The sequence below is a fragment of the Scaptodrosophila lebanonensis genome, unplaced genomic scaffold (assembly GCF_003285725.1).
Source record: "Scaptodrosophila lebanonensis strain 11010-0011.00,11010-0021.00 unplaced genomic scaffold, SlebRS2 tig00000118-arrow-arrow-pilon, whole genome shotgun sequence".
In the NCBI taxonomy this organism is placed as follows: domain Eukaryota; kingdom Metazoa; phylum Arthropoda; class Insecta; order Diptera; family Drosophilidae; genus Scaptodrosophila; species Scaptodrosophila lebanonensis.
This window is the reverse complement of record NW_022060578.1, coordinates 2,266,623-2,280,429: the sequence shown is the minus strand read 5'-3', so window position 1 is coordinate 2,280,429 and position 13,807 is coordinate 2,266,623. Positions and strand designations below refer to the sequence as shown.

The following is a 13,807-nucleotide window of genomic DNA, read 5'->3' as shown; positions in this document are numbered from 1 at the left end:
TCACACAAATATTACTAATCTAGGGAATGGCGGTACTGGAATTGGCGGATAAATTATACCGAGAGGCTCCTTAATATGATTGAATAATTCATGTACATACATATATAAATGTATTTATTTATAATGGAGCTCTTGGGTTTTTTATCCAATAATAAACTATTGACTAACAAAACTGTAAATGTATTCACAAATACATACATATGTATATCGAATATTATTTTTAGAATATACCGATAAATCGGACACCAAAAATCGATATTTCTGGTGCATCGATGTCTTACTCGCATCCCTACCTCTAGTTTAATTCTTTTCATTTTTGTTTTAAATGAGTTTTGTTCCATGTGAAACTATCATTTAACGCGTGAAGATGTGTTTAAAATATGCAATATAGTTTTGTGCAATATATGCGCGTGAAATTCGCTCAAATGCCGTGCGTTTTACACGATTTAATCGCGTTGTATTCAGTGGCAAAATATACACATATAAATTTGTGAAAGACGCATGAGAAAATGGCGGCGTCTTCAGCTACGGCTGCAGCGGCAGCCTCAGACGAGTGTAAAGACGACGATGCGCTAAGCTCCACATTGCGTTCCTGTGCAAATGATCCCGATTTTGCAGTGATTTGTGCGTTTTTGCAAAAATTTGCTAAAGATTTGGGCATTACATTGCCGAGTTTTAAGCATTTGCAGGAGTGGTTGACAAACAATGATGAAGGTGCGTATGTGTGTGTGTGCGTGTAAATCAGCAATAGCGAGAGAGGCGAATAGCGAGAGCGAGTTGTGTTTGTATTTTTGTTTGGCAGCGTGAGAGCGACATTTACACGTGTGTGTTCGTATTTGTAAGAGAGAGCATTTTGACTCGTCGATGCATTTGCCTCACATTTATACCCTTCACAGAAATGTAGGGCTTATTGTTCAATAAAGTTTAAAGTTTCATCATTTAACGTATACCTCTAGTGGCCGATCAACTACGCGATCTTCATATCAAGCTTTTGCGCAAAACACGCAAAACGGTGCACGAGAAGAGCTGGGAATCAGCGCTAAGCAAGTTCTGCTTCAGCTATTCGGTGCAGGATGCTTGGGAAATTGAGCGCTTTGGCTATAAAAACTCTAGCCTGAAGGTCAAGCTACGCATATTTCGCGTAAGTGGTGATAAAGTTTATTGATAACACGGCATAACCTATATTTTATTGCCTAATCATTTTAGGAACTACTCGAGAGTCAATTTGAGCGCAATGCTAAGTTTAGAGCCCACATACTGACGCTCAATGCTGATGCACTGCGGGCACAGCCAATTGGAAGAGATCGCCTGGGCCACTCGTATTGGCTAACTCAGGACGATGATTGCAATTTGCGTATCTATCAGGAGCACCTGGATGAAGAAATATGGCAGGTGGTGGCCACCAATCGGGATGAATTTGTAAACCTCATCGCGCGCTTGCGCGGCAATGAAGTTGTGCTGCCCTCCAAAGATATTGGGGAAGCAGATGAGGACACAAGTAGTAGCAATAGTTGTCATGTTCCCGTGCAGAAGCCGCCGCCACCAGAAGAGAAGGAAGACGACTCGCTAGAGGATGAGACAACGGCAAAGGTGCCCAATTTAAAAATTAAGCTGCGCACGCCTAATTCAGACAGTCCCCGAATTACGGAAGAATCTGAAACTGTGGAAGATAAAATCAAAAAGGTCAAGGTACGTTTATGGTGTAACCCATCATTCGACAACAATAAAACTAATGATTTTATTTCCAGCCCCTACTTATAACACACGCCAAGTTAAGTGGCTCGCCAGCACCGGCAGCTCAAAAGAAGCGTTCCCACGACGATGTGGACAGCAGTCCAACATCGCACGAAGATCAGCAAAAGAAGCAACGCCCTACGCTGCTGGACACGAAACGAATCAAAAAGCCGAGTCGCTATGAGAGCACAAAATCAGAGGACGAAAACGAGCAGGAGTCGGGAGAGGAAAGTGATGAATCGGAGCTGGATGAAGACGTTAATGACGAAGAGGACGATGATGAAGATGTCGATGGCGAGGAGGAAGAGGACATTGATAGCGCAGCCGCTGAGAATGATGAAAATGAAGACAATGACATTGAAGATGAAGGCGACGAAGACGATGATGATGAAGTGGGTGAAGCCATTGAAGAGCCCACGTTGGTGGTTCGCGGAAATGGAGCTGGACGTGACTGCAATGCGGCTCCCGAGGACTATGAATCGAGCTTCTTCGCAGCGCTTACTACGAACGAAACTGAAGATCCGGTCGGAGAAGCGATCGAAGAACCATTGCTGTTTGTAATTGGAACGGGCTGTGGTGCTGAATGCCTGGTGGGCAATGGCAAAACTGAAGTGACTAGTGAAGCCACTGAAGTGCAATCAGAGCCCAAAGCAACATTCTTCTTCGGCGAGCCTGGTTGTCTACAATTGAGCCCCATTAAACAGAACCCAAAGCAGGAAACAAAACGAAGTATATTCGATAGTATAAGCGAGCCAACGGCAGCAACATCGACTGAAGGTCTAAAAGAGGCAGAAGAAAAAGTTAATGCAGACAAAATAGCGTCAGAGAAGACGAATGGCGAAAGCAAAAAACCCGAAGAGATATCTAGTGAGGAAGCTGAGAGATCTGCTGTTGATGAACAAAAGGCAGAAGAAAAGCAAAGTAACGGGAAGGAGTTATCCACAGAAATGAAAAAAATACATCACGATGATAATAAGGACAACGCCGAACTGAATTTAGAGCTGCCTCAAAGCGAAACTTTAAACACAAATGAAAACGAAAAGGAAAGTAAAAAATCAAAGGAAACTGTAATCTCGAATGATCAAGCAATAGAAGAAAAAGTACAGACAAATGCAAAAAATAAAGTAGACAAGAAAGATGTTGCTGAAGTTTTACCTAGCATCAGAAAAGATTTTGTTGAGACGAAGAATTCAACAGAGATAGTTAGCGTTAATACGCCTGAAAAGATGCTGGAACAAAAGGAGCCTAAAGAAGAAATTACAAAACATACTAAGGTTGAAAAAAAAATTGAAGAAAGTAACGCTAGTGAAGAATGCACAAATAGCAAGGCAAATGATGCTGTTGAAAAGAAAACCGAAATTGCACCACGGCACAATCACGATGAGAGTAAAGCTATAAAACCAGAAGAAAATATATGCAGTTCCAAAGACCTCAAGTCTGAGGAGGATGCACCTAAACTTTCAAATAAAGACCAAGAATTAGAAAAAGTAGTCACTGAATCAGAGAGTGAAGTCAAGTCAGATGAATCTCCTATATCTGTGCCCACAGAACATTCATTAATTAACAAATGCGACAAGCAGGCAGAGGCAAAGGAATCTTCAGCCTTAGAGTCTATTGCCGAGACCCAGCAGAAACCTGCAGATGTCAGCGACGAGCTAAAAAAGCAAGCTTCAACACTTACTGCACCCACGCTACCGATAAATCGCAAACGCAGACTAACAGATTTCGCGGCACCTTCTCAACATCCGCGCCACTCAACATCCGAGAGCGAGATCGAGACACATACTGAGCAAAATGAGCTACAAGATCTGGATGATGATAAAAACGATGATGATTTGGATGTGGGTGGCAAACGCATCAAAATGCGACCCAAGAACACGAATGTTGATGTACGGCGCAAAGTCGAAGCGCAGAAAACCCAAATCGAGGAGACAACTTCTTCGAGTGGCGAAGAAGATGCTCGCAGTCGACGCAAAATCATAGCACCCAAGCGACATTTGACTTGTGTTGAGAAACCGGTTGGAACGGCAAAGTCATCAAAACCTACCTTGGCTGAGATCATTGAAAAGAAGTTAATGAAAACGCCGGAGAAGCCGACTACGGAACAAGAATCCAAAGAGAGCACACCTGCAGTAGAGCCCAAAGAAGCGTCCTCCTCAAAATTTACACCGCCAAAAAAGTCGCCTATTACAAAGCCGTTAAAGAAGAATCTACTCACCCAAATACGTCAGGAGGAGAGCGATGAGGAAACCATACCCAGAAAGCGTACGATCAGCGAGACAGTTCAGCCCATCAATACAGTCGTACCATCTGTGCTGGAAGATCGACAAACCCCAGAGCGTCAACGCAAGCGGCGCAGTAGTGAGGAAGCAGCGCAAAGTCCACGGCGGGCCTCCATTACCGAAACTCCAGTAATTAGTGAAAAACTAAAGCGAAATAGCCAGGAACAAATAGTAGAGGAGACAGCTCCTACATCGTCAGTAAAGGAGACGACGGTAGTAAAGGAAGCAACACAGCAACGGGTGGGGCCTGTGCCATCGCCTAAGGAAACAACGAAGGTGGCAGCAAAAGTAGACCCACCTGCACAGCCGAAAAATGCCTCAATACCTGTAACATCAGAGAAAGCAGCCACACCGCCACCTGCGAAAAAGGCACAAACGATTACAACTGCCAAAAAGGAAACCACGCCTCCACCACCACCGTCAAAAAAAGCAGCAACACCTCCACCAGCGAAAAAGGCAACCACAACGCCGCCCGCGAAAAAAGCGACTTCGGCCCCAGCCACAGTTAAAGAATCAACACCTCCACCAGCGAAAAAGACTACCACAACGCCACCCGCAAAAAAAGATTGTTCTCCTCCAGCCCCTGTTAAAGAACCAACACCCCCATTAGAGGCATCGTCTGCGACAAATCGGCGTTCCGGAAGACGAGGTGGTGCTGCCGTAGTCTACTCTGAGCTGCCACAGCCAAAGCGCACAAGAGGCGGCAACAAAGCACCCAGTGAGAAGACCAGTCCCGAAGTCAAAAAAGAGCCTAAAGAGGATGAAAAGATAACAAAACCATCTGCCAAAACAAAGTCCCCTGCTGATAAGGCCAAAGAGCCTAAGACGGAGACGGAGACAGTCAAGCCGGAGAAACCGGCTGAAGTGAAAGAGGAACCAAAAAGTGTGGTTCCCAAGGTTGAAAACGTAGAGCAAAAGAGCAAAGAAACTCCTGCCACGCCCAAAGCATCATCCGGAGTGGGGCGTGGACGCGGGCCGCGTAAAAAGCGTGAGGTAGACACCACCAATATCATAGATTCAACCGATGCGGAGACGCCTGTGCGCCAATCGCGTCGCATAGCGCAGCAAAAGATTAAGGAGGAAGCAGAACGTCGAAAACTGGAGGAAGTGGCGTTGCGTACCATGAAGCAAGAGCTGAAGAAGAAAAAGAAGGCCGAAAAAGAGGCTGATCCCACGGTACTCGAACCTTCCGGCGAGTCCTCGGAGTCAGCAAGCGAAGCCGAAGAAACAAAGAAGAAAACCAAAAAGAAATGTCCAGGTAAAGATGGCTGGTCATCTGATTCCGAAGAACAAGCTGATACTGAATCAGAAGCTGGTTCCCCGCCCCACTATGAAACCGATGTGGGCTCACCTTTGTTCAAATCTGATCACGAATTCTCACCCGAATCCGAACTGGAGGATGAGTCACAGGTGGTGCCAATGAAACGGGCACGCACTGTGCGCAAGGAGAACGCCGAGGAAGAAGGTGACGAGGCTGAGCCATACGATGCGGACGAGGCGTGCCAGAAATGCGGCAAATCCGACCATCCCGAGTGGATACTGCTGTGTGATACTTGCGACAAGGGCTATCACTGCTCCTGTCTGTCTCCGGTACTTTTTTACATACCAGAGGGCGACTGGCATTGTCCGCCTTGCCAGCAAGAGCAGCTCATAAGCGCTTTAGAGCGTCAACTACAAGAATTTGACGAGCTAGTCGTGCGCAAGCAAACGGAGAAGCGTCTGGCCGAAGAGGCGTATCTGTTGGAGCAGCAGCGACGGGCAGAGGAGGAATTACGTGAGAAAGCGGCGCGTAAAACAAAGCGACGAGATGGTGATAGTGACAGCGGCGATAGTGAGCGTTCAATGCATACCAAGAACAAAGGCGGACGCAGTCGCGACGGTAGCGAGGATAATGATGATACCATCAGCAAGGCCTCCAAGCGAGCCAAGCAAGCGGAGAAGTCGAAACGCCGCCGTGGCGATGGGCGCAGCAATCGTCGCGCTGCAAAGCGTGGTACGCGCCGTCGCAGACGTAACGATGATGATGAATCGGGCAGTGGTAGTGACTCAGGCAGTGAAAGCCAATCGGGCAGTGGTTCCGGGAGTCGCTCAAGCAGCTCCAGCTATTCAGACTCTGATAATGAACCCATATATAAGCTGCGCAAGCGTCGCCAGATTAATGTTAGCTATCGTTTGAATGAATATGACGATCTAATCAACTCGGCGCTGAAGAAGGAGATGGATGAGGTGGCAGGCGCTGGTAATTTGGGACGTGGCAAGGATATTAGCACAATTATTGAAGCTGACAAGGAAGAGAAGGCGCGTCTAAAAAAAATTGAGACGGACGACAAAGATGATGATGTCACTAAGGCTCCTACACAAACAGCACCTCGTAACACTGCTTTAGCAGCCGCTGCTCTAGCTGATGAAGAGGACACTGAAAGCGAGGATAATGAAGTTGATAACCAGCAGCTTAGAGCCGTCAAGTCGAAGCCCAAACCACCACCGACAAAGAAAAAGTCACGCAAACTCACCACTCTAGATGTGAGTTCCGAAGAGGATCACGGCTCCGATGAAGACTTTAAAACATCAAGTTTCTCAGACGATGAGGATACATCCATTTCCGCATCCGATGACTCGGACTCGAGTCTGGAATTATACAGACGGCGTGGACGCGATAGTGGCGGACGCGGCAAAAAGCAACGAAAGGCAGCAAGACGAGCGGCACGCGAACGCCGCAAGGATCGCAAATTTGTTGTGGATGAGAGTGATGAAAGCGAACAGGAACAGCGACCAAAAAGCAAAAAAAAGCGCAAGGAGGACTCAGACTATACGGAAACCGAAACCGAGACGGATGAAGACGACAATGGGTCCGAGTTGTCAGAGAATATGGACAGTGCTGATCTGTGTGATGATACCACCAGCGAGAGCGACGACGGTGCTTGGCAGCCATCCAAGCGCAAAAAGTCTGCTAAAAAACCATCAAGCATCGGCATAGCGCGCAAGTCGCCAAAGCTTAAAAAGCCGCAAACCAAGAAGCCAAAGCGTCTGGAGTATTCCGATGATGACATCAGCGAGTCAGAGCCAGAAGACGATGAGGATGACGAGGACGCTGAAGGCGGTTCTGGAAAGGGTTCGGGTAAAGGTTCTGGCAAACAGCCACGTACGCAGCCACTAAAAGCATCAACAGCGGGCAAAGGAAAAGGAAAGTCCAAAGCTCCGGCAGCGACTAAGAAAAAGAAGCGACCCTCATCCGACGATGAAAGCGATGGTGGAGGTGGAGCCGGATCTGACGACAGCACCCGGCGCACACGTGGTCGACGCTATGCCTATATTGAGGACTTTGACGACGACAGCTCCGATGGCGGCATAAAACCGGGCGTCAAACGTCCCGACACCCCTCCCGAAGAACGTCAAAAGTTTATACAAAAACAGGAAGAGATTAAACGAATGTTGGCCGAAAAAAATGCCGAGGGTGCGAAATTGGCCGCCACCCCGCGTTTAACGCCTATCAAGGATACAACGGGCGCCAGTAGCAACACGACGGAGAAACGCACACCTGGGAAGACAAGCGATTCGCTCTCTACAGTTCCCCTTTCCGTCATTCGTCAGGCCAAGGTGCTCGACATTGACTATTTGCAGCGCAAAGGCGAGACCATTGGTGATCTGGACGATAACATCGATGATGTGGACGAATCTGAGTTCGACGATGCCGATCTGCCCGATGATCTGGGCGCAATGGACATGGAAGATGCCATAGCGCGCATGGTTGACGATGAGGAGCAGTTCAGTGCGGCGGCAGCACGCGAACTTCCCGCACCTGACGAAGTGCTGCGCACAACACCCTCCAAATCAAAAGTCCCCAAGCCTGAAGAAGCGCCCAAACCCCAAGTCCCAGCGGTCTCTGCCTCAGGCTTGCAGGAGCCTCTACGCAAGCGCCTTCCCATGCCAACCTTACAACCACCACTACTGCGGCATCAATTTCCATTGCAACCATCACTGCAGCAACAACAACATCACCAATCGCCACACCCACATCCCATGCATCCAATGCTGCAACGCGATTTAACTGCCGCTCCCCCAGCCATGCAGTTGCTTCAGAGTGCATTGTCCACCCCCTTCGGACAGCCACTTAATCGACCTAGTTACGCATCACCAACTGTGCCGTCTTCACAACACCAACTATCCGCCATGCAACGTGTACCGCTCAGCATGAGCATGCCCCCTGCCCATTTAATGAATGCAGCTGTTTCCATGCGTCCGCCCACAGCCGCCGCAGCAGCGGCTGGCGCACCAACTAGCGATCCAGCGGGTGAGGCAAAGCCACGCGGTCGGCGAAAAAAGGTAACCCCATTGCGAGATCAGCTGCAAAAGCAACAAACCGCCGCAGCCGTTACCGCCGCCACAACAACTACAGCGTCTCCGATCGAGAAACCTGCCCACTCCAAAGCTTCCTCGTCAACCGCCCCGACCCAAGTGAGCATTACGACCACCGCACAGTCGCAGCTCTTCAAGCCACATGAAAATGCGGCCGCCACTGCCGCCGCTCAGGCATCCGTCATCACACGCATGCCGCATCTACCGCCGCATGTCCGCGGTCCGCCTGCCAGCATGTATCCGGCCAGCGCTGAACTACATGCGCGCTTTTACGGACAACCACTGCCCCCCAACTCCAGCGGCACACGTTCACCTTCTTCTGTGCCCCGTCATCTGCTGCGGCCACAAATGCCGCCCGGCCTACAGCCGCCCCCGCACAGCGCTCTGCGACCTACATACGGGCCGCCGCCGCCATTGCGTGGCGCTCCACAACCCCAAACATCAGCCACGCCGCCCAATACACGACCACCCTACATGCACGGTCCGGAGCACCATGCTGGTGCTGGACCCACAACTGCAAACACTGGCGTTTATGGCGCTGGTCCGCCACCGGCACGGCATGCCTCACCACATATAAACCCCTACAGGTAAGTGAGCATAAGAGACTAGAATTACTTTTTCACCTCCACCACTTTGCCATTTTTACGCCAAACTTTATTAATCAAGCTGCCCTTAAAAGCTTTCAATCAATTATTTCAGGCCAAGGGCATACACCTAGTTATATTTTAACACTGTACATCGTATATAAAATTTTTAATTTTCAAACCGTCTTAAATCACAACCGTGTAAAAACAGAATTAGTTGTGTTAAGGTTTTGACAAAACGAGTCGATTTAGCCATGTCTGTCTGTCCGTCCGTATGAACACCTAGATCTCAGAGACTTTTAAAGGTAGAGACACAAAATTTTGCATGCAGATACCTTATGTATATGTATAGTACAAGTACTATTGATTCCCTATAACTTCCCTAAATCTAGGAACAGTTCTTTCTAATTTGGAAATCACCTCTGGTTAATGATGTTAATGTGTTTGTATATCAAGTTTTATCGTGATAGGTCAGTTGTTAGGAATATAAATGTAATATTTGCCGAAGCTCTGCTGCTTTGGTTCAATTATTTTCAATATTTTTATTTTTTATTTCGAAGTCGGAGTACCCGGCTTTAGCTTTTCCACCTGCTTTTATTAGGTTAGATATTTTTGGAACTATCCTCTATTCCCCGATCTCTAGTAAAAGCACAAGTTAGTTTTAATTAGGGTCGATTAAAGTTCCTTGAAATATAATTTCTTTACGCTTTCTTCTGTTCCCATTTGCAGAGGTCCGCCCGTTTATGGTAATCCTAACTATCCGCCACGAGCGGCACCGCCAGGGGCTACAAATATGCGACCCGGTGTTGTGGATTTTGCTGCAGGCACACGTAAGTTTGAAATTGCACATAAAAGTAAATAATCTATTTTAATATCACAATTTTTGTGTATTTTAGGCGGTTATCCACCCTTTGGGTATTATCCACCACCGCCTCCACTAGGCACACCGCCCGCCCTTGGAGCACCTAGTTCGGTAATTGTCAGTGCGCCACCAGCCACGCCCACTAATCATTCGGTCTCAGCCCTGACGCGTGGCAAATCACCAGCCCCGACACCCGCCATGGATGCCTCGCACAAATCTTCGGTGATTACCAGTAAGAAACTGACCACCCTTGAGGGTTATACCAGCGCCAAATCACCGCTGGCCGTGGTCGCTGAAGCCTCGGGCTCGCCGGTTCCAGCAGCTGAGGAGGATTCAAGCTCGGCCCATGGTAGTGGAGGGGCAGTTGGTGCTGGCGTAGCAAACAGCACCGGCGTTGGTGCCGGCATCGGTGAATTTAGCGGACTGGTGAGCTACTTTAGCTCCCAGCAGGACGATTATGACACATAACAAACGCCGCTGGCAGCCTAAATTTGTATATATGTAGTTGATATAAATGTATGTATGTATAGGGTATGTAATGTCCTAGCTAACTGTACTACTATACAGTATTTGGGGGAGCGACATCCAAACTTTAGGCCACTTATTGGAAATTTCGCAAACCCACACAACACACACACACACCATAACGCAATGCATATGCATATAGAAATGTAACAAATTTAAGATTTATTTTGTTAGTTTATTCTAAATTTATTGCAACTAAATTCATGCTAAATTAAACTTATTTATTACACTAAATATCTTAACTATGTAAGCATGTATGTACAGCAAATTGATTAACTGAAGGATGACAGACGACAAAACGAACAATGATTAGAATGACAAAGTTTGTACAAACTGTGAAATTAGTTAAAATTTGTGCGCAGGCGGGCAAACAATTTGCACACAAGTTTGTCAAACCTTTTAATTATGCTTGAAATATTTGTATTTCAATCAAAAGCAGATTGAAAATGGGAAAATCTCTATTTGATTTGCTGTTTAAGGCCTGCTAGGATTTTGTCTGTCTGACCATAGCTAAACGCAAATTCCGGTTTTCTCGGCCTGTACACGACTTGAAGTTTTCTTAATGTTTGTGCAATTATTGAGTTCATTTAAGATGGTGTTGTTGAATTTATTTGTATACCCTGTACCCATATATGGAATGATTTTAGAAAGCTAGATTAATCCCTGGTCAGCATCACGAGACAAATCGATAGATATGGAAATATCCATTTGTCATTTCATTCAACAATTGTATATCTTGAATACTACTTGGTATACAAAATAACACATAAACAGCTTTCAGGCTATCTTAAGATAAGAGTGTTTGTTCATAGAGTCAAAGAAAATTAAATGTATATCTTAAGATAAAAACAAATAATTACTCCCATAAAACAAATACAATTTCTTGAGATTTAAAAAGCAAACCAAATTTGTCTCATGAACTATACAGAGATAATGAAGTTCTCAAAAGTTAAAATAACCTTTTTAAAAATCACACAACCCCCAATAGAACAAACGTTCTGAGAAAGGACTTAACAAACAATTAATTTATCTAAATCTACCTATACCTTAAGTTACATTTCGACAATTCAAAAAATTAACCAAATGGGTACAGGGGCTATTCCATAGATTCGACTTGTTACAGTTATTCAGTTACAATTGTATTGTCAAAGTCTCTGTTAGTTCTATAAAGCAGCGAACATTGTGTGTTTAATTTTTGATGAGAAATGCGATACATACCAATAAAATAGAAGAAACAAAAAGATCAAACACATATTTATAAACCTATAAAAAAAATTAGGGGGAAACCATGTAAACTAAAAGTACAGTCTAAAACATAAACTATAGTGCATATTATATATAAAAATATAAATTAAAATAAACTAACTACTAATGATAAAACGACGTATACAGAAAGAAACAAATAAAACTATTTAATATTAGTTGAAAAATAAACGAGATTGTCTTTTTATATTTATAATTATTGTGGAGTGTAACAACTTTTACCAGGATTTTAAAATACAAAGATCATCTTAATAGTTTAATCAATTTTTACTCTAGTGATTATATTATAACTTTTCTGAACGTGAATCTATAAGATAACAAAAGAAACCTTTGGCTACAAAACTTAGCCAAACCAGCACCTTAGTATGACAAAAAACTCGACGATCTTATAAATAGCTTAATCATTTTTATCTAGTGATGATATAAGAGCGTTTTATCAAAGTAAATCTATAAGTGAAAACAGAGTTTGCTGGATCATAGAAAGTTATTCTATTATCCCAGAATTTATGTTCTAAACATGTCACTGACATGTTCATAAGTCAACACATTTGTCCGTTAAAGTCAGAATTGAATATCTCCTGAGCTAATGTGAACACAAATTTGGCGAAAAATAAAAATAGGTCACAATTTTAACACTAATTCAACGAAAACAAGCCAAATTTCATTATTGTGCCATATTTAAGACATTCATTCATAAAAGACAGACAGAGCGAATCGCAGAGAAGGGTGATATTTGAAATGCGGTCGAAATTATTTATAATAACTAATATGATTAAATTAGGTATTGGTGTTAGTCCAAATTGGAGAATGAGGATGCTTCTTTTAATTTACTCCTAAATCAGCTATGGGACAGCCCGAGGTGCTTCACTCAAATCCTTTCCAGGAGAATCACAGATGAGGGCGATATTTTACATGATTTCTTTAATTATATTGTAATTTTTATAACTTAAATTAAACTTATAGCCAAATACAAATACAACTAAACTAGGTGTTCAGCCTTAATATTTTACACGAAGAAGGAAACGAATCAGTATTGGCCAAGCAAGTCCAAATCAGTTCTAGTTTGTTTTGCAAGGCTTTTAAGGAATAGAAAAATATAAAGAAATAACCTGTCAGGTGAAAAGAAAAACTATCAAAACTACATTAACATCCAATAACGAATCCTCGCTGATCGACTTTCGCTTCCTCCGACCAGCTATGCCTGAAGTCACAATCAAATTAAAGCGGAAACATTATTAATCTGCTTAAATGAAGTGAAAATATAAAAGCAAACATAAATTACAATTAGGAAAAAGCAAGACAGATTGTTACTTGTATAGTTGAACAAGACCGACGAAATCGAAATTCTGTGTAAGGGAAACTGATTCCAAAAAATAAAATAAACTTGTCCTTTCTCGGACCTAGGAGAATCTGGATACCAACTTTGGTTATTTCAGCTTTTATAATTTCTGAGATCCTTGCGTTCATCCAAACGGACGGACGAACCTAATATACCTTTTTCACCCTACGGGTACAGGGTATATAAAAATATACTGATAGACAAATGGCAGCTTGAAATTCCAAAAATTGCACATAAAATCGCCGGCACGAAACCACTAATCAAGAAAAGAAAACAAAAAACATTTTAAATAAATAACAAAAATTCCATTTCAAGAATAAGTTGTACTTCAATTAGATACTTACTTGTTACGAATTTACTTTCTTAAGAGACGTTAAACTATGTATTAAGAATGAGGCAGCTATGTGAATGCCGCAAGGTTTTATATTTGTTTGTTTGTTTGTTCGGCGGAATGAGATAAAAAGATACGGCGATTGTTGTCCATGCGGGAAAAATTAATAATACCATTTCTAATTCGCTTCTATTTTTTACGGTCATAAATCATTTTTGCCCAAAAGAAGCGTCTCGACTTTCGCGTCACACGAAACGGGCAGAGACATGCTCTAAATTATTAGCAACTGGCTATGACAGAACGCGTCCGAGTCACTCGATTCTTCTCACATACGAGTATGTACATATGCATATATTTTGACGTATATGGACAAATTGATTGCTTTTTCAGATTAACTGTAAACTCTTTTAAAGGGGAAAACAGCGTGAAACCAGAGCTTATTAAGGGTCAAACTTATCGCGCGATTGTTTCAGAATAAATCCACACGAAAGGCAACAAAAAGTTAATTAATTCGTTAATTTTTTTAAAGGT

The 13,807-nt window shown here is 44.0% G+C and overlaps 1 protein-coding gene across 1 annotated transcript; it reads left to right on the top strand.

Moving 5' to 3' along the window:
* Nucleotides 1-367: 367 nt before the first annotated feature.
* On the top strand, nt 368-11,591 carry LOC115628617. Its single transcript, XM_030524801.1, has 6 exons — nt 368-714; nt 957-1,141; nt 1,207-1,689; nt 1,749-8,959; nt 9,686-9,786; nt 9,853-11,591. Exons 1-6 carry the CDS (start codon nt 510-512, stop codon nt 10,284-10,286), a joined length of 8,619 nt encoding a protein of 2,872 aa, XP_030380661.1. The 5' UTR covers nt 368-509; the 3' UTR covers nt 10,287-11,591.
* Nucleotides 11,592-13,807: the final 2,216 nt, after the last annotated feature.